Source organism: Mobula hypostoma, chromosome 1 (genome assembly GCF_963921235.1).
Source record: "Mobula hypostoma chromosome 1, sMobHyp1.1, whole genome shotgun sequence".
NCBI lineage: Eukaryota > Metazoa > Chordata > Chondrichthyes > Myliobatiformes > Myliobatidae > Mobula > Mobula hypostoma.
In genome coordinates, this window is record NC_086097.1 from 158,423,015 (window position 1) to 158,445,030 (window position 22,016).

Sequence of the window (22,016 nt, forward strand, 5' to 3'; positions counted from 1 at the left end):
ACAAGGGACAAGGTACAAGAGCCCACACTGTGATTTAGGAAGTGCTTCCTCCCCTCTGCCACCAGATTTCTGAACAGTACTTGGACACTACCTTATTTCTTTATTTACACGATATATCTATTTTAGGCACGTGGTTAAGGCATTGGACTAGCGACCTGAAGGTCGTGAGTTCAAGCCCAGCCGAGGCAACGTGTTGTGTCCTTGAGCAAGGCACTTAATCACACATTGCTCTGCAACGACACTGGTGCCAAGCTGTATGGGTCCTAATGCCCTTCCCTTGGACAACATTGGTGTCGTGGAGAGGGGAGACTTGCAGCATGGGCAACTGCTGGTCTTCCATACAATCTTCCCCAGGCCTGCGCCCTGGAGAGTGAAGACTTTCCAGGTGTAGATCCATGGTCTCGCAAGACTAACAGATGCCTTAACTTAATATCTATTTTGAAATTTATTGTACAGTCGTCCCTCCGTATCCGCGGTTCCGCATCCGCGGATTCAACCAACCATGGATCGGGATCGGAAAAAACCTAGAAGTTCTCTCTCCAGCACTTGTTGTTTGAGCATTGTTCGCCTCGCGTCTCGTTCGTTCGCTACTTGTGTTGTGAGCGAGAGGAAGGAGTTTAAGGCTACTAAACTCTGGCTGTCTAGCTATGTAAAGTGCTACAGCCTCAAGAACTTAAAGATCACGGGAGCATCAGCATCGGCTGAAGCCGAGGCGACATCAGCATTCCCAGAAGAGCTACGATGGTTGCATCTGTATTGAACATGTACAGACTTTTTTTTTCTTGTCATTATTCCCTAAACAATACAGTATAACAACTATTTACATAGCATTTACATTGTATTAGGTATTATAAGTAATCTAGAGATGATTTAAAGTGTACGGGAGGATGTGCATAGGTTATATGCAAATACTATGCCATTTTATATATGGGACTTGAGCATCTGCAGAATTTGGTATCCGTGGGGAGTCCTGGAACCAAAACCCTATGGATAAGAGTGGTGCAGCGGAAGCGTGCTGGGCCCATAACCCAGAGGTCAATGGATCGAAACCATCCTCTGCTATGTTTTCTGTTAGTGGCAGCGCTTATGCATCCTCGTGTTTTAAAACACAAGTGTGTCATATTATATTTGGCACAGCCAAGAAGGGCCAAAAGGCCTGTTTCTGTGCTGTAGTTTCTATGGTTTCTATGTGGAAAGCCGACTGTAGTTATGTTTTGCACTGTACTGCAACAGCTAAATTACAAATTTCACATCGTATAAATCAGCAATAGTGAACCTGATTCTGATTATGATTCTGATAGGAGTGAACTAGATAGGTTTTCACAGTCAATTGATAACTACATGATGATAGTAGCTGATACCAGCTTTAAATACGGAATGTAAGTTCCTTGTTGCAGTTGGATTCAAACTCTTCCCTCCTGGAGTCCAGTCCTGGGATGATTGTCCAACTACTTAACTGCTCTGTGATCTACCCTGTTTATAAGTATTAAATAAAAACAGATGGTAATCAGTAATGAGAAGGGAGAGGACAACTGGTTAAGTCCAGTCTTTTGGGAACTATTTGTAAAGTGGTATCACCAGCATGCAGCTGTGGTACGTAGTTGGTATACAAACACCATGGTGCAAGAACAGAGCTGTGGACCAAACTGTAGATTGGTGGATTAATACCATCTGACATTAGCTGACCACATTCTTTTAGAAACCTCTTAAGTTGCAATTAAACACTTTATAATGTGTATTCTTGAAGAAAAAAATAAGAAATGATAGTAATTGCAGCAGCAAAAGGAAAGAAAATATGCATTATTTCACAAAGCAAATATAGACCTTGATGGTGATTAGAGCTTGCCTCTTATGTACACTTTAATTTCTGGATGAAGAGTTAATGTGCTATTAGATTAATGTACATCTGTAGAAACCTTCAAGGAGGATCTGCATATGCTTTCTGGCAGGGTGCTGTAATAATCTTAGCATGGACTCTGCAGCCGATGGAATAAATTGCAATTAATTTTAACTTGGTTATGATGAAGCATACTGCTACTGGTTTTTGACATTAAATAATAATAAAGATGTCTAAAGACTGTTGGTAATGCTTTGTGAAACACAAGATCCACCCACCACCCATGATGCTCATAGTCTTCACCCTGAATGGATCTATACCCTTTGAGGAAGGCAATTTGACTTTCATATCTCCTCACTTCTGTCTCTGCAGGAGGTTAATGAATGATTTTAAGGAAATCAGCACAGGATCTTCCTTTACTAATTTAATGAGTAAGATGCCATGATTGTACAATGTAGAACAGGAACAGGATATCAGGCCAAGTACAGCATTTTAGTATCATTTCAAGTGCGGATTCTATGGGTTTTATAAATGTTTGCTCATTCCTGATACTTGCAGCTCCTCCTTCATGACTTGAAGTCACTGTCTGTGACTGTTGTATTTATTTACCAGTCTTCCCTGCCGGATTGCAGATCAATCCAGTGACAGTTTCTTATGTATAAATCTGGCTGTGTGGGGTGTCAACGATATCTATCTGTGTTGTGCCAAGCCCAAAGCTGTAATCACACAACAGCAGTTGGACGGCACTTTCCAATGTGAATCATTGTGTTACGATCAGAAATGGGAATAAATTCTGATTTTCACATTGGACCCTCATAGTCTTGGCTATTTTTGAGCAGTAGTTCTTGACTGTTGTCTGAGGACTTGGAACACAGAAAAGGTCTTTCAACCCATATCTGTGCCGATTGCAATGCCAAATGAAACTACTCCCATCTGCCTGCACACTCATATCCCTCCATTCTCTGTATGTTCATGAGTCTGTCTGAATACCTCTTAAATGCCACTATCTTTTTTCTTTACCATTACTGCTGGCAGTCTATTCCAGGCAACTATGTTCTGTAATTAAAAAAAAAGTTAACCCAAACATCTCCTTTAAACTTCTTTCCCCTCTCACTTTAATGTTAGGCCATTCTTGTGGTCATTATGAAAGACATGCTTACGTTTAGTAAATCGTGATTTCTGGACAGATGATGCAGATTGACTCGATTTTGAAATGTTAACAAGAAAATGAGAACAACGGTGACATGGAAGTGAGCACAGTCAAGTAAGTCTCACGCGTAATTGAGAAAGCAACAAGCAGTGTATCTTTTGAAAAAACAGATTGACTTTTGGGGGTGAAATTTCAAGACAGTAGAATAACTCAGAAAGTGAAAGAAAAATGACAATGCTAAAAAAAAATAGCAGGTCAGGCACTCTCCATGGGAAGATACACAGTTAACATTTCAGATTCAGGGCCCTCCATCAGAATTGATTCTGCATTTCTCATAGTGTCACGGTTCTGATGAAGGATCTTTTTCACAGATTCTTCTTGATCTGCTGGGTTTTTGCAACATTTTCTATTTTTAGTTTGGATTTTTAGTGTCAGCGGTTTAGGTTCATTTTCATTTACTGCAGGGACAGAATTGGTTGTTGCTGAAATGGAGTTGGGGGCTTGGTAAGAGGGTGGATGGTGACAGCAGGGGTCTGGGCTTGGTGGGAATCCAAGCTAAGTGAGCATAAGCTTCTTTACGAACATGAAAAGTGTATGACATCTTGTCAGAAGAATAAGTAGCAGTCTCTTCAGCCACACTGTCAGTTCTTACTGGTCTATGTGTGAAGTTCTTTTTATACGCATAACTATCTTTCCACTTTTGCCTGTGATCATCCATTTGAAATTTATTGGGAGACTGTGACAAGCACACAAACTTTCTATCCTATAAAAGCATGTTTACTGCAAGCTTCTGTTGTTGAAGACAAGTTTCTTTTTTCCCCCTGTCTTGCTATTGCATGCTTGACTCACTATTACACGATCTATTAAAAAAAGGGAAAAAATAATTGTGAATATACAGAAAAACTCCTCCATTTGGGTAGATTTTTAGTCTGTTGACATTTTTCATCTTAACATTTGTTTCATTGGGCCCTCAATCCAATGGAGTAGTTTAAAAACCAACAGCTGTAAGCTAACAGCAGTGGTGTTATGCAACCAGTGTTCGATAATTTTACTAGGAAACATAAAATATGGAATAAAGTCTCATGAAATTTAATGATATGAAACAGGATCAAAAGACTGAAGTTGAGAATTAGAAAAAAAAAATTAGTTATCCAAACAGTATATTCCTTGCTGATTTTTCTCCATGTTAGAATGTATTTGCATTAGGAACATAAACGTACTTTGGTTTGATCAAGCTAACAAAGCACAATTTGTTTAGAATACATTTTCTTTGAATTATATCATAGTTCAATAAAAATAATATTACACCCATGGGTGAAGCTAGATTAGAATCTGTCAAGCATATTTATGCAGTACCAGAATAGAGTGGAGGAGCAGAATAATGTACATGTGGAAATTGAGGGTGAAAAGTTGGTTATTGCCCTTCGATGAATCAGATCTGCTTGATGGCTTCCACGGCTCTGCCGATTTTCATGATCCAAAGATTCTTTGTGGAAATGTGTGCTGTTAAATTTTCCAGCAGGTGTTCGGGAAAGAATGACAAACATCGAATAAATGACCACTTATCATAGTCCCCAATGTACTACACCTGTATCTTGGCAAGTAGTCCCAGCAATGAGCAGCTGGAGTATCAATTATACCTTCCTAATGGGCTGATTTGGAGTGTCATATGCTGTAATGTTTATCTAATTGACATAACTGTTTGCTAAATAGTATCAAAATGCACTTAATTACAAGATTAACATGAAGTTGCACCCCAGTGTACTGCAGCTGACTTTCTAATGTTGAATGTCAGGGAGATGAGGGTGTCACACCACATTAAAAAAATGATGATTGAAGGAAACATGTACGTAGCACATCAGATGAAGTGTTTTTGTCTGTAGATTATTGGAGTTAGTTCAGCTCCATGTATCTGGAGCAACCCAGGCCAAATACATTAAATCAAATACAGGTCGACCTTCACTAATCTGGCACCATTGGGACCTGAGGAGTGCCGGATTAGTGAAAATGCCGAATTATAGAAGGATCACATTAAGCATATCAGTGCCGGATTATTGAAGGAACCGGATTACAGATAGTCAGATTAGTGAAGGTCAACTGTTCCAGTTTGTGAGGCTTCTGCATAGACCCTATATTGTCGGAGGATTCACTCTGTGCTTAGCTTTTGGAAACAGACCATGGTGGGACAGGGGAGCATGCTTCCTCTAATGCCCTGCCCTTCCCTCTGTCTTGATAAATGCATTAGCCCCGATGTTACTGGAATTGAATAATAAGTGGGAGAGCCTGGTCAGGAACAACGGCCTCAAACAGAGGAGGAATTAGAAAGCCACAATGCATATGTTTTGATTTTGATATTTTAATGATAATTGCTTGCTAACAGTGGACACAAATAATTACTGACTGAAGATAGGGCCAATGCTCCTCTGAATAGTCCTTGGTTGTTTCTTTTACACAGTAGGTTGTAATGATCTGAAATACATGATTCAAAATCTGATGGGCATAGATTCAGGAGTGGCTTTCAAAAAAGAAATGGCAGCACCCATCATGAGGGACCTCCCCCGCCATCACCTAGGATATGCCTTCTTCTCATTGCTACCATCAAGGAGGAGGTAGAGGAGACTGAAGACACATTCTCAACATTTCACAATCAGCTTCTTCCCCTCTATCTCCAGATTTCTGAATGGACAACAAATCTATAAACACTACCTCACAAACAAGAGAAAATCTGCAGATGATGGAAATCCAAGCAACATGTGCAAAATGCTGGAGGAACTCAGCAGGCCAGGCAGCATCTATGGAAAAAAAGTGCAGTTGACGTTTCGGCCCAAAACGTTGACTGTACTTTTTTCCATGAACACTACCTCACTTCTTTTTCTTTTTTTCCATTACTTATTTAATTTATTTTTTTAAAAATTATGCTCATTGTAATTTATAGTTTTTTTTATTATTATGCATTGCAATGTACTGCTGCCACATAACAACAAATTTAACAATATATGCCAGTAATGTTAAATTTGATTCTGATTCTGCTAAGCACTTAATGTTGGAAAAATATACAAAGCTGTCAGGAAAGATGAGAGGTTTACTGGGTTATTCTACAAATGATCTAATGAAGAGTTTCAGACCTGAAATATTAACTTTATTTCTCTTCCTGCAGATCCTACCTGGCCTGCTGAGTGTTTTTTGCATTTTCTGTTTTTATTTCCAATTTGCGGTGACTGTAGTTTTTATTTCACTTTATTTATTTATTTATTTGTTGCTCTCCTTTGAGCTCACATAATGCAATAGGTCAAACAGCTTCCTTCTATGCTAGTTTGATGCAACTTTTCGAGAAAAAGAAGAAATTACAAGTAAATGGATTACAGTTAGGAAAGCTAAACAGGAGAGACATATTGTAAATCTAACAATCCCCACGTCTTTGTTTCCATAGTTATTCTTTTCTGATGAAATGTACACCCACACAGGCAGATGGAATTAAATGGCAAGAAGTGTGATCTGATGCATCTTGGAATGGAGAATAAGGAGAGGCAACAATTTAGAAATGGATACAGAGGTCTGAAAAGTATCTACTGTAATCTGTGAAGATGGTGAGACAAATTGTTACTCAATGAAAAAGCAGGACAAAATTCTTGGTTTTATTTGTACAAGTATGGAATACAAAAATACAAAAGCACTAGGTCCTTTTTCAAAAGTAAGGCATTTATACTTCCCTTCAAAAAACAGTGGGTTAGGCTTAAACTAAAGCATTACATCCATTTTAATGTGCCACATTTCAGGAAATATGCCAATACTCTATAGAGGGTTCCGAAATGTTTCTTCAATCTCCATCTTCAAAAACACTTCACAGGCTCTTAAGCACTTTGTGATATTCTGAGGAAGACAAATTTGTCTTCTTTTATGAAGATCTTTAATCAAGAGGAGACAGTAGATAGGCTCATATTTCTTGGCAGACAAGGTGAAAGGAAATTTAATCATAGTGTTAAAAGCTATGAAGAGTTTGAAGTTTAAAGAGAAATTGATTCCACTGACCACAGGCTTAGAACCAGATCTAAGTTAAATGATTAAATAATCAAAAAGGGGAATGAAAAGAATTGTTTTATGTAATGAGCTATTATGATCTGTGTTTCACAGCATTAAAGCATAGAAGCAATTCCATAGTTACTCTCAAAATGAATTGGATAGATCTTCAAAATAAAAACATACGTAGAATAATGGAGAAAAATTGCTGTGTGCACCCAATTTGAAATATCTTTCAATGATTTGAACCTGATGGATACTCCCTTCTGTGCTGCATGATTCTGTGAATTACAAGTTTCAAAGTCAGTGCAGTTTAACAGTGATTTTGCCAAAATACGTATACCAAATACCCCAAATAATGGGTTCTCTAAGAACAAGGATATTGTAAAAGTAAAGGGAAAATCTCTTCAGTTTTAATGGTTGTATGATGCTGCTCAATGCAAAAACGATCTGAAGAAAGAAAACTGCCTAAAGGCAGCAGTTTTTGTCCAAGTTTACCCATTGCTTAAATGTTGTGCATAGTGATTCTTTGTGCAGTGGGATAAAGTTCTGTATGGCCTTCATATCTTATAACCTGTTGGTGTCACCTTTTCCCTGATTTTCTTTCAAAAAAATTACTATTAAATTTTGGAATTGAACAATTGACATTAGGATGGAGACTGAAACATTTAGTGTTCAATGTTCAAAATTTCAAATTATTTTTATTGGCAAAGTACATGTACTTTAGCATATACTACATTGTCTTGCAAGTGTGAGGTGTTTTGCCTTGGGAGAACAGATTATGGTAGGGCTTATACAGTGAATGGTAGAACACTGAAGAGTGTGGTCAAACAAAGGGATCTGGGAATACAGATACATAATTTTTTGAAAGTGGAGTCACAGGTAGATAGGGTCATAAAGAGTGTTTTTGGTGCATTGGCATTCATGAATCGGAGTATTGAGTATGGGAGTTCGGATGTTATATTGAAGTTGTATAAGACATTGGTGAGGTCTAATTTGGAACATTATGTGCTGTTCTGGTCAACAACTTACAGGAAAGATGTTAATTAAGATTAAAGGAGAACGGGGAAAATTTATACGGTTGCTTCTGGGACTTGAGGACCTTAGTTATCAGGAAAGATTGCAAGTTAGGACATCAGTCCATGGAGCATAGGAGAATAAGGGGAGATTTGAAAGAAGTATACAACATTATGAGGGATATAGATTGCTAAATGTAAGCAAGTTTTTATTTCCATTGAGATTGGGTGAGAAGAGAATTAGAGATTAGAGGTTAAGGCTGAAAGGTGAAATATTTAAAGGGACCCTGAGGGGGGGGCTTCTTCACTCAGAGGATGGTGCGAGTGTGGAACAAGCTGCCTGTGGAAGTGGTGGATGTGGATTCAACTGTAACATTTAAGGGAAGTTTGGAAAATTGCATGGAAGGGAGGAGTATGGAGGGCTATAGCCCATTTTTGTGTTGATGGGATTAGGCATAATAACAGTTCATGATGGACCGTAGCACTTTGTCACTCTATGTGCAAATAAAAAAAACAGAAAACAAATCATGTGGTGATGGCTGATTTTAATTTACTGCTCATTGTCTAATTGAACTGTATCAGGCTGCAGAAAAAAGCAGTTCATTGCTGTTGACAAGTTATGCAACAGGTGAGATGTACTTTTGGCCAGGAGCAAGGCTGAGTTTTCCTTAACTCTCATCATGATTCATCTTTATTGCGATTTATTGTGTGTTTCCATGTACATTAAGTGACAACATAATCACAGAGGTAGCTGCAAGCACACAACTACCTATTCCTGAAGTAAGGGTATCAGGCATGTAGTGTTTGTTTTAAAAGCCACTAAATAGACAGCAGTCAAGTCTGTTTAAGACTACTGAGGGAGTTATATATTCTGATTGCCTTTGTATCCAAAGTGATGGTACTGACAGCAATGGAGAATTTTTGGAATTTTCTATTTTGAAGCTGCTATATATTTTCACTCTGCTCTGATAAATTTACTCTTTCTCTTGAAATAATAACCATGCTCATTCTTTATGATACATTTCCATTTCTGGAAGGTGGTATCGCTAACATGCTTGCTTTCAGAGGGTCCTCTGCCACCAGGAAAGACCAGAGCCAAGGCTGAATAGGACAACAACACTTGTATATTCCTGTCCAATTTGCAAAGCTTTGAAATGTATTGTTATTTTTTTCATCATTGGTGGGTTTAAATCCTGGAAACTTCTACCCGACAGTAATCTTAGTAATCTCCTAAGGTAGTGCCAGATCACTGTAGGGTGGCAATTGTTATTTCTTTTTTCAAGGAAGGGAGTAGAAATAACCCTGGGAATGAAAGACCAGTGAGTCTTACTCAGTGGTGGAGAGAATTTTTAGAGACAGAATTTACGAATATTTGGAGAAGCATAGGCTGATTAGGTATATTCAGCATGGCTTTGTGAGGGTCAGGGCATGCCTCATGAACTTAAGTGAATGCTTTGAGGATGTGACAAAGTGCATTGAAGGTTCAGCAATGAATGTCATGTATATGGATTTCAGTGAGGCATTTGCTAAGGTTCTCCATTGTAGGCACATTCAGAAAGTGAGGAAGCATGGGGTCCAGGGAAACTTGTTTGTGTGGTACAGAATTTGCTTGCGCATTGAAGGCAGAGAGTGGCAGTTGGTGGATTGTATTCTACCTGGAGGTCAGTGACCAGTGGTGTTCCGCAGGAATCTGTTCTGGGATGCCTGTTTTTTGTGATTTTTATAAGTGACTTGGATGAAGAAGTGGAAGGGGGTTTAGTAAATTTGCAGATGAGTTGAAGGTTGGTGGATTTGCAGATAGTGTGGAGGGTTGTTGCACCATAGGTTGCAATGGGACATTGACAGGGTGCAAAACTGGCCTGAGAAGTGGCAAATAGAGTTAAAGCCAGAAAAATGTGAAGTGATTAATTTTGGAAGAATGTGCGAGCTTTAGAGAGGATATGGAGGAGATTTACCAAGATGCTGCCTGGACTGGAGAGTATGTCTACTGAAGAAAGTTTGAAGGAGCTAGAGGTTTTCTTTTTGGAGTGAAGGGGGATGAACAGTGGCTTGGTAAAGGTATACAAGATGACACTAAGAGTGCCTAGCCAGAATCTTTTTCCCAGGATGGATGTGGCTAATAGAAAAAAACATAATTTTAATGTTTTTGGAGGTAATTATAGGGCGGGGATGTTAGAGGTAAGTTCTTTATACAAGGACTGGTGGGTGTGCAGAATGCCCTGCCAGGGGTGGTGCTAGAGGCAGATACATTATGGATATTTATGGAACTCTTAGATAGGCACATGGCTGATATAAAACTGGAGGGCTCTGTAGAAGAGAAGGGTTAGATTGAAAGATCAGTACCACATTTTGGGCTGAAGGGCCTGTACTATGCTGTAATGGTCTATGTTCACTATTCTATCTCCTGCCTCAACCAGAAGAACTGCAGCAAATGAGGAAAGTATTTTACTACCACCTTCTGAAGGGCATTTGCTGGTGATGCTGCATCTGAAATACTGAATAAAAGGAGGACATTTGGGAGGGTAGGAGTAAAGTAATCGGAACGGATACAAGATTAACATAGAGACTAGCCTGGTATGGATCCCAGGTTGGTGCAGGAGTCTTTGGAGTCTCCAATGATGGATGCATTGCTCTTAGGACAGTGAGCTAATGTTTTAGCCCAGTTTACTAAGTGGCTTATTTGATACAGAAAAGCTCACAATCACACTTTATTGCTGAAAAGAACAAAAACAAAGGCCTTATTGAAAATGGCCATTCATCCTGATTACTGTGTAGATCAATATGCAGTAAGTGTCAGTTATTGAATTTATTTTGAAAGATGTTGCTTTAATCAAACAAAAATAGTCTTAGATGTTTTTCAAAGTTATCTAATTTACTGCAGCTCCTTTTGAATCTGTTAATCTTCGGTTTATTTATCTGTCTACCTATCTATCTATTTATTTATTTAGAAATTTTTGAAAACTCTTTAAAAGTACCTGGATATTCCCTCAATAAGCTTTTGTAACAGCTTTGTTTAAGACCTAGCCTTTCCCTTTGCTATACAGAGCATGTTTTACAATGATTGAAATGTTATGCAAATGAACACGTTTAGAATTTGGCAGCACTTTTTCTTAGCTTGTGTCATTGTTACTTGTTTACTTCTCTGTGGTTCTGAGTCTGGATTACCTTCAGTAGACATGTAAAGGTACTGGGAAGATATCACCAAGCCTTTTTTGTAAAATTCTTCAAATTCACAGAAAACCTACCAAACCAATGACAGGCTGATACCCATGCTGTTACAGTTGAATAAACTCTATTCAACTCAGTTGGCTACAGAGGGCAGGCCATGTAACTTGCAAGCCCAATACCAGATTATTATGAGTTCTGTCACAGGAAATTACCAGAGAAAAGAGAAACTATGTCACAGATGTGTTTGAAGACTCCTTAAAAAGTGGCAGCATTGCCATTGACTCTTGTGAATCTCTGATCCATGACTGCTCAAAGTGGAGAAGGAACATTTGGCATAGTATTAAGTACTGCTAGTTTGTGTCTTGACAGCTTAGAGAAGTCCAGTGTAAGACATGGAATGAATTTTTAAAAAATTACAAATGCTGGGAATCTGAACTGAATACAAAATCTGAATTTGAACTGGAAACACAGCATATCAGGCGGCATCTCTGGAAAGAGGAACAAATTTAACCTTCAGACTGACGACTAATCCTCAGAACTGGGAATGCTTTTACCTCTGGTTTCTCTCTTCCCTAGGTTCTAATAAAGATTTCTTGACCTGAAATGGTAACTGCTTTTCTCTGTCCTCAGGTGCTGCCTGACTTGCTGAGTGTTTTGAGCATGTTCTTCTGTGTATTATATGAGCAGCTGCTTCTTCTTATTAGAAGAACAGTGGTGGAAATGTATAAATGACTCACCTGCTCACCCTATCAGGCACGTCCTGACCTGTCTGTGAAAGCATCTGCAAAAAGTATCTGCACTCAGAATTGCTGCAGAATTCATAAAACTGGTGTGGAAAGAAGTCACCCTTAATCCAAATGATGACAAAGAAGAAGATAAAGATGAGGATAAAGATGATTCCCATATTCTGAGATTTATGCGATTATTGGACTGTTCTTTATTTTGCTTTCATTCTGCTTTTCTTGCTTTCTTTCTTGTGGACGGTGGGCAGGTAGCTGATCTGTTAATTTTTGTGTGTGGGGGGTGTTGGGAGCTTGGTGCTACTGTCACTGTGCTTTTCTGCAAGTGAGAGGGTTAACGACTGTGATTGTGGCAGTTTTTTGCTGCAGGAAGGGTGGAATTTTTGGGCTCTGTGAGGTTTGTTTGTTTCCTTTTTCATGCGGGGGGAGTTGATGTCTTTTCTCTCATCAACACTCATGGTCTTTTGGTATTTAATGGCCATCTGGAGAAAACAAATATCGGAATTGTATTGTACATGCATACTTTGGCAATAAAATGAACCTTTAAAATGAACCTTTTAATATCCCAACCAAATTACTGCTGCTTTAGGGCAAATAAATGCATATATAATAGTGCTCTCTTTAATTTATGTAGATTGTATTGTTGTACCACAAGCTATATCACAATAAGTGTAGAAGCTTGGAGACAAATTTGGGTCCTTTGGAGACAGGAAAATCTATAATGGGGAAAAAGGAGACGGCAGAAGAATTAAATGTATACACTGAAAGATCAGGAGACACTGGAAATCTTGAGCTACACACACAACTCAGCAAGTCAGGTAGCAGATATGGAGGGGAATAAACAGTGGACATTTCAGCCCAAGACCCTTCATCCAGACTGGAAAGGAAAGGTGCAGAAGCAAGAATAAGAAGATTAGGAAAAGGAAGCACAAGCTGGTAGGTAATAGGTGAGATAAAGTGAGGGGGGGAAAGTGTGTGTTAACAACAACCTATTGAATCTTGAAAGGCTTAGATAGAGTGAATGTAGAGAGGATGTTTTCAGTGGGGGAGAGTCTGGGACCAGAGGGCATAGCCTCACAGTTGAGGAACATGGCTCTAGAATGGAGATCACATTTTTTTTTTAACCGGAAGCTATCACCTACTACAGAGTGAAATCAAGTGGCATGGGAGACAGCAGGGCTTTGCTTCCAGATGAGCTCAATGCCTCCTATGCTTGCTTTGACCATTAGAACATGGAGGAACCATTGCAAAGCCCCACATCTTCCGACGATCCTCTGATCCTAGTATCTGAAGTTGATGTACAGGCTGCCTTCGGGAGGGTGAATCAACAAAAGCATCTGGACCCGATGGGGTACCTGGCCTTGTACTAAAGACTTGTGCTAACCAACTGGCTGGTGTGTTCACTGAGATCTTTAATCTCTCACTTTAGCAGTGTGTGGTGCCCACCTGCTTCAAGCAGGCTTCAGTTATATTGGCGACCTGCCCCAATGACTATCACATAGATGCACTTACATCCACAGTGATGAAGTGTTTTGAGAAGCTGGTGATGAAACATATCAGCTCCTGCATGAGAGACGTAATGAGAGGGGTTAAGCTTGGTGAAATCTCATCTAGAATACAGTGTCATTATACATAAGGGATGATCTAACGGCCTTGGAACAGTAGCAATGAAAGCTCACTAGATTGATTGCTGGGATGAGAGTGTTTTCCAGTGTGGAATGATTGAGAACTCTCTGGGGTTTATAAGAAACAAATAAAAGTCTTGAATTTATATTTCATGCACTCAGTTCACCGGAAAATGGTTTACAGCCAATTAAGTACTTCTGACTCACAATCACAGTTGTAATATAGAAAATGTCAAAGAACGAGAGATGATCTCTTGGAAACATATAAAATTTTCTGAGGAATCAACAGGGTAGAAGCTGCTTCTCATGTCCACAGTGATCAGAACAAGAAGTGATTGTCTCAGAATAAGAGGACTACCGGATGGGTCTAAGAGCAGAGAGTAGTTCTTCATCCAGTGAGTTAAAAAAAAAACTTGGGATTCTCTACTCTTTGAACACCAAGAGAATTAAGAATGAGGGGAGCAGGCAGGAAAGTGGACAATGTACAAGGTCAGGCTGTGGCTTGGAGGTATTAGATTAAAAGACCATAAGATATAGGAACAGAATTAGGCCATTGGACCCATCGAGTGTGCTGCGCCATTTCATCGTGGCTGATGCAATATTCCTCTCAGCTCCAATCTCTAGCCTTCTCATCATATCCCTTCATGTTCTGACCAGCCAAGATTATATCAACCTATACCTTAAATTTACATTAAGACTTGACCTCCACAGCTGCCCATGGCAAAGAATTCCACAGATTCACCAGTCTCTGGCTAAAAGAATTCCTCCTTAATTCCATTCTAAAAGTATGCACCACCATTGTGAGGCTGTGTCCTCTGATCTTAGACTCTCCCACCAAAGGAAATATCTTCCCTACATCCACTCTGTCAAGGCGTTCACTATTTGATGGGTTTCAATGAGATCACTCCTCATTATCTGAATTCCAGTGAATACAGGCCCAGAGCCATCAAATGCTCTTCATATGACAAGCCATTCAATCCTGGAATCATTTTCATGAACTTCCTTTGAACCCTGTCTAGTTTCAACACATCCTTGCACAATTGGCAGTCCCTGCAAAAGGACTCTCATGTTGCTTTACACCTCAGTGTTTTTTGTATTTTCTCTCTGTTTAGAAAATCACCAATCCTTTCATTTCTTCTACCAAAGTGCATGGCTAAGTGGTCTATAGTTTCCTTTGTTCTTCCTCTCTCCTTCTTGAAGTGTGGAGTAATATTTGCAATTTTCCAGTCCACCAGAACCAAAACAGAATCTAGTGATTCTTGAAAGATCATTACTAATGCCTCCACAATCTCTTCTTCCACCTCTTTCAGAACTCTGGGGGTGTCCACCATCTGGTCCAGGTGACTTATCTACCTTCAGTCCTTTCAGTTTCCCAAGAACCTTCTTTCTAGTTATGGTAACTTTGTGCACTTCATGAACCTGGACATCGGGTACTTCCACCACTAACGTCTTCCACAGTGAAGACTGATGCAAAATACTTATTTAGTTCGTCTGCTGCTTTGTTGTTCCCCATTACTACCTCTCCAGGGTTATTTTCTAGTGGCCTGATACCCATTCTTGCTTCTCTTTTACACTTTATGTATCCGAAGAAAATTTTGGTGTCTTGGCTAGCTTACTTTCGTATTCCATCTTTACCTTCTTAATGTTTTTTTAGTTGCATTCTGTTGGTTTTTAAAAGCTTCCCAATCCTTTAACTTCCCACTAATTTTTGCTCTATTATATATACTCTCTTTGGCTTTTATGTTGGATTTGACTTCTCTTGTTAGCCATGGTTGTGTCATCTTTCCTTTAGAATACCTCTTCCTCTTTGGGATGTATATATATCCTGTGCCTTCCGAATTGCTTCCAGAAATTCCAGCCATTCCTGCTCTGCCACCATCCCTGCCAGTATTCTTTTCCAATCAATTCTGGCTAACTCTTCTCTTGTGCTTCTATAATTCCCTTTACTCCACTGTAATACTGATATAGACTTTAGATTCTCCTTTTCAGATTTCAGGGTAAATTTGATCATTTTATGATCATTTTCCTGTGAGGGTTCTACGACCTTAAGCTCTCAAATAATTCTCTTTCATTCATCAGCAACCAATTCAGAATAGCTGATCATCTTGGCTCAACCACGAGCTGCCCCAAAAAGCCATCCTGTAGGCACTCTAGAAGTTCCACCTCCTGTAACCCTGATTTTCCCAATCTACCTGTATATTGAAGTCCCCCATCACCGTGGCAACATTGCCCTTTTGGCTTGCATTTTCTATCTCCTGTTGTAATTTGTAGGCCACATCTTTACTACTGTTTGAGGGTCTGTAACAACTCCCAACAAGGTCTTTTTACCCTTGCAGTTCCTTATTTCTATCCACAGTGATTCAACACCTTCCGACCATGTGTCATCTCTTTCTATTGATCTGGTTTCATTTTTTACCAACAGAGTAACACTGCCTCCTCTGTCTTCCTGCCTATCCTTTTGATACAGTGTGTATCCTTGGACATTAAGCTCCCAGCTATCATATTTCAGTCATGGTTCAGTGATGCCTACAACATTGCACCTACCAATCTGTGTCTGTTCTGCCGTGGTCCTCTACCTTGTTCTGTATACTGCACGCATTCAAATACTACACCTTCAGTCCTGTATTCATCCTTTCTGATTTTGTCCACCTTTTAAGTTGCAGTTCATCCTGCTGACTGGCAATTTTGCCCTATCAACAGCCTCTCCTCACTACGCGTTGCCTCTGTTTTTAAACCAGCTACCTGATTTTCTGCCCTATCACCCACCTTTCCTACGATATTTCTTGCATTGAAATATATGCAGCACTGGACGCCAGTCGCACTATGCTCAACATTTTGATTTCTAACTTTGTATGAGGCCTTAACAATATCTACCTGTACAACGTCTCCGCTAACTGTTCTGGCGCTCTGGTTACCATCCCCCTGCAACTCTAGTTTAAACCGCACCATGCAGCTTTTACAAACGTTCCCGCTAGGATGTTAGTCCCCCTGCAGTTCGGGTGCAAACCCTTCTGTATTGGTCCCCCCCTCCCTAGAAGAGAGCTCAATGATCCAAAAATCTTATGCCCTCCCTCCTACACCAACTCTTTAGCCACCTATTAAACTGTGTAATCTTCCTAGTTCTGGCCACACTAGAACGTGGCGGGTAGCAACCCTGAGGTCACAACCCTGGAGGTCTTGCCATTTAACTTAGCACTCTGAACTCCCTGTGCGAAACCTTGCCATTGGGGAAACTGCGCCATTAAAGAGTCATATGGGACCCAGGTCATTTTCAAGAGTCAAAGATTAGTTATAAGGATATTTATGCTGATGTTCTCACCAGTACACTGATGCCGGAATTATGTACAGTCTCTACAAAAGGGGGAGCATTTAGGAAACTAACTCCATTGCTTCAGAGCTATAGGCATCTTCAGCCATGTTTCTGGCTTATGAGCTATTCAGGTTACAAGCTCCACAGTATCCTGGAGAGGACTTTTATAAGCATAAGTTCAATGCAGAGAGAGAGTTGCCATAAAGTTATCATTAACCATTGGCACAGAACAAAAGGAAGGATCCATTATTACACCCTTTTCCAGTTCTTGCCAGTTTGTGACATAGCAATATTAACAAATGTATACATCCATTATATGCATACCAACTGGGTGTTTCACAAAATTCAGAGAATGGTTTTTCCATTTCATGGACAGCTGACAGCACTTGGGTCTCTCCTTGATGCAAACCAGACATTTTGTCATCTGTCCCAGCATTGCTTGACCTTGTGTATCCAGCTGATAAGGAAGGCCCAGCTGGCCAGTTCTTTTTGTGAGATGATAGAAATGGAACGTGGTGAACTCTCACAATACCAAGTCAGTTTTCCATTTTGTAACATAAATGTTTCGAGTCGTAATTTTGCCACTACTTGTCTAACTGTTATGATCCTGCTTTCACTTTGGTCTGTCACCAAAGACTCCAACAGATTTCCACAGATGTGCCATGGGGGGCATTCTGACTGGTTGCCTCACTGTCTGGTATGGAGGTCCTAAAGCACAGGGTTGAAAAGAAAAGCTGCAGAGGGTTATACACTCAGGACATCACTCACCTCTCAACCATTGTAGACATTTTCAAATGAGGGGACCGCAAGAAGGTGGCATCAATCACTGAGGACCTTCACCATCCAGGCCATGCCCTCTTCATGTTACTGTGGTCAGGGAAGAGGTACAGGAGCCAGGAGCCAGGATTTGGGACAACTTCTCCCCATCTGCCAACAGATTTATGAATGGTCCATGAACAATACCTCACTATTTTGCTCCTATTTTTTCAATATTCCTAGTTGTGACCTATAGTCATTTTTTTGTGTATTGCACTGTACTGCTGCTGCTCAACAGGAAATTTCATGACTTAGGTGTAAGTGATAATAAACAAGATTCTGATACTGATTCTCCAATAGTGGCATCTTTTGGCACTACCTGTTACGTTTGTACTGCGTTCAAAGGAGCAAATAAATGATTTTAAAGAACATCTCGTCAAAGATTGATATAAATAATTAAAATTTTGCAAGTGATTTTAATTATCATTAAGCTTTTGTAACTTGTCATCTATGATTTTTGTTGGTGATGTTATTGTATGAATAGTTAATGAGCTTGCATTACATTCTACTTTCCTTATATTGCTGCCTGTTTAAAACAAATGCCTCTATTTAACTGGAAATGAATTGAGGGTGATTGATTTGAACTGCTAGTTGAGATTAAATGAAATATACTAGTGCAAGACTTGTTGTGTTAACTGTTGTGTTTTATAACTCCAAAACATAGAAAAAGCTAATTGAAAGGAAAACAAAAGAGTTGGGAATGCAAGTCTAACTTTGTTTTTACTTTAAGCAAGGTGCATATGTATAACATGGTGGCATAATAACATACGCAGTTTACATATTTTTACATATAACCGGCAATGGATTATGTAAACAACAAAGAATGATTAATCACAGAATATATTTACAATTCTATCTTAAATATTACTGAAATATTAAATACACAACACTATCCCGTTTAGGCCTAAATATTTAATCATTGTGGAGGCTTTCTCACTCTTGTGGTATAATATATTTCCTGATTGGGTGGCGGGGGGGGGGGCCACTCTGCTTGGTAAGAGAGACTTGTGGCTGTGAAACAATCTCAGGTTCTAGGGTCTCCTCTATGGTGGTTGTAGGAGTTGTCTCTGGGACTGCAGGAAATAGATCTGACAGCTCTGGAGTTGACTCTGGACACGTTTCTTCTGGATGTGTTGGCACTGTGAATAGTGGATGGCAAGTTCATTGGAAGATGTGGATTATAATGTGTGAGTATAGTCTATCGTCACCACTTCATTGACCTTTTTAAAATTCAACTCACACTCCTTTGTCCATTGACATGTTTTCCCGATCTGTGGTAATGAGTTCAAGGGGTGGAGCACAGTAGTCAGGTTTGGCAGGAACCTGTTATAGTAATTGACAAATCGTGGAAGGTCCACATATCTGGCAGATCTTTAGCCTTGGGGCATCTAACGCTGCTTGAATTTTCTCAGCACACTTGTGTAATCGTTGTGTGTCAGTAGTGTGACCAAATTAAGTGATGCTTGGTTTGAAGAATTTACACTTGTCATGTATTTCTCTGAGCCCATAATCTTCTAATCTTTAAAAAAAATAACAATTTTGGAGACATACCTAGTCATCCTTATCAGTAACAATGATGTCATTGGTTTAACACTGGGTGCCTGGGCAGCCTTGCAGCACCTGGACAACAGCTTTCTGCTGGAGTGCAGGTGTAGATGCTACTCCAGAAATCAGTGATAAATCCCTTTATGAGTGTTTATAGTGAAAAACACTTTGGACTCTTCTTCCAACTCCATCTGCAGGTAGACCTCAGCTAAGTCCATTTTGCTGACATGTTTCCCTCCAGAAAGGTTTGTAAAGATATCCTCTATCATGGGAAGAGGGTATTGATCTAATTTCAGCACTGGGTTGATGGCGATCTTAAAATCACCACAGATCCTGACAGACCCATTCCTCTTAGCTTTGGGGACCAGTGGCTTTGCCCATAGGCTCTACTCAACCTTGGAAAAAATTCCTTCAGCCTCCATGCGATCTAGTTCACTGGCTACTTTATCACGTATAGTATAACCGGGCAGGTTTTGCAAAACTTGGGTGTGGATTTTCATTTAACACTATTTTACCCTTGATATGTTTTGAGTTTTCCAATGCCATCCCTGAACAATGTTGTGACATCACCCAGTATCACTCTTATTTCACTTGACTTTATTGCAGGGGATGTGGCATGCAAATTGTAGATAGATCTCCAATCAAGTTGTAGTTGTCTCAGCTATTCACATCCTACGATGCTGGCCCTCCTGTTTTTACCACATATAAGCCCAATGTGGCTTGTTGGTTGTTGTATTTCACAGTTACAAATGTCACTCCTACAGGTGTTATCTCTTCAGTATAATATCCAAATTGGATATTTGCAGGGTTCAGTTTAATATCTTTGAAATACCATTTAAACCCATTTTGTGGAATTGAGTAAAACAGCTGAGCCTGTGTCCAATTCCATTCTAATTAGTTTGCCTTTCACTTCTGGTATAAGCCATATTGCTTGTCTCTAGTTAGTTTTCACATTGTACATCTAAAGACTGCTCAGTTCTGAGTCACTCATTATCAGAGTTTTCATCAACAGCATTCAGAATAGTGCCCTTTTTGAAACTGCAATTTGCCTTTTTTATCTTTTTCTCTTCCCTGTGTAGTCCATATACTTTTGTCTGCCGGACCTGTTCTTTGTATGTGTTCTACTTTGTTGCATTTTTTTTTTTTTTTGCAAGGCTCACAGTTAAACCTGGATTAGTCTGGTGTTTGTGACCCCTTGTCATAATGGCAGTACAATTTGTTCAGCCAGGCAGATTTCTGTTTGTACATTACAATTTTGTTCACACTCACTTTCATTCCTGACTGCAACTGCATTTTCTTTTAACTCAAACATCTCAGTATGCTTCAACAGGTAGGTAGTGTTCTTGGGCTCATTTTAAAAATATCTCATCGCCACTGTTATGTTTTGTAACTTCAAAACATAAAAACTAATTGAAAGCAAAACAGAGGAGGTAGGAATGTGAAGCTAACTTCATTTTTACTTGTAGCAAGGCATGTAGACATGACGTTGGCTGAGTAATGATGTATGCTATGTATCTACTTTTACACACAACCTGCATTGCATAATTTAAACAACAATGGATGATTAATAAAACATATATTTATAATATTACTCGAATTTTGCTGAAATATTAAATATATAACATTAACCATGCAGTAAGTTTCTTTCTTTTATTACCCAACAGCATCACAAATCGACCCCAATGAAATACAGGAAGTCTTTGAGGAGCTTACAACCAACATTTTCCGCATTAACTCGAATGGTGAGTTTCCCTTTCATCTTCTTGGACTGTGTAATGGTTCTGCCTCAGTTATTGTTGAGATTGATTGGGTAAATGATTGACTGGAAATTGAAGATCAAGTGAGTCCAGTTACTATTCTTGATAAACTGTAGTCAGGTTTTTATAAATGCAAAGTATTTATTGACAAATGTGTATCAGCCATTGAATTAGAGGTGACAGGTTATGTGATTCATAGCCAAGTATATTGTACAGGAAACAGTCTTCAGAAAATAAACCGTGTATAAAGAGTGCAGTAAAAAGAAACTTCTTCCAATAAAACAGTTTAATTTCCTCCCAGTGGCACAAAATGCAGTGATGGGTAAGTTGTTACCTTTGTACACATAATCTCAGCTTCAATCATTCACATCCATACGGACACTAAGATTGATTTGTAGGTGACCTACCTTATCCCTGGATATTGTGATGTCACCACATGATGGATGTCCAACAATTCCGGCCTTCCTTTCAATCTAGACAAAAGAATCTGCAATCATGTGGGTTAGATTCCGATGTCCTTTGAATGAAGAAGAAGGACTCTGAGACTGAGGAAGAAGGAGGAAAGAGGAACAGGGTCAGTAAAAATTGCATTGTGTACTTAGGATTATTTACTTAGGATATGAGCTTCTCACAGTATCAATGCAGAACAACCATTTCCCATGTAATTTCCCCAAAACTGGAACCTGGCTGTAGAAAACTGAGTGCTGGCCTAGTTCTTAACTGAACTACATTGGGATTCTGGATTTTCAAACACAAAGGACCAGGATTTTGTGATTAGTAGTGAGAATCCACTGAAGCAGAAGATTACAAGTACTGTCCAGCACAGCATGTTTGAAAGGTAACAGGCCTCTTCAGCTGACTTGACTTAGCCTTGAAGTATTGCGTAGACTATACTGAGACACCAGTTGGCACTTCAAACTTCCATTTTAGACTTTGCTGAGTATGCAAGTGGTTCAGAGCTGATGCCTTCAGCTTCACAAGGACAGGCAGGAGTAGCAAGTTCAATGTTTTGTTCAGTTTTTCCAGTACTTTCTA

At 39.5% G+C, this 22,016-nt stretch overlaps 1 protein-coding gene across 7 annotated transcripts in view; it reads left to right on the forward strand.

The window, feature by feature from the left end:
• tsnare1 (T-SNARE Domain Containing 1) overlaps positions 1-22,016 on the forward strand; it is a 1,025,035-nt gene that overhangs the window by 290,352 nt on the left and 712,667 nt on the right. For all 7 annotated transcript variants that reach the window (XM_063040571.1, XM_063040581.1, XM_063040628.1 and 4 more), the window contains one exon: positions 20,889-20,966. In XM_063040571.1, coding sequence (XP_062896641.1) covers positions 20,889-20,966 — 78 coding nt within the window. The remainder of the gene's footprint in view (positions 1-20,888; positions 20,967-22,016) is intronic.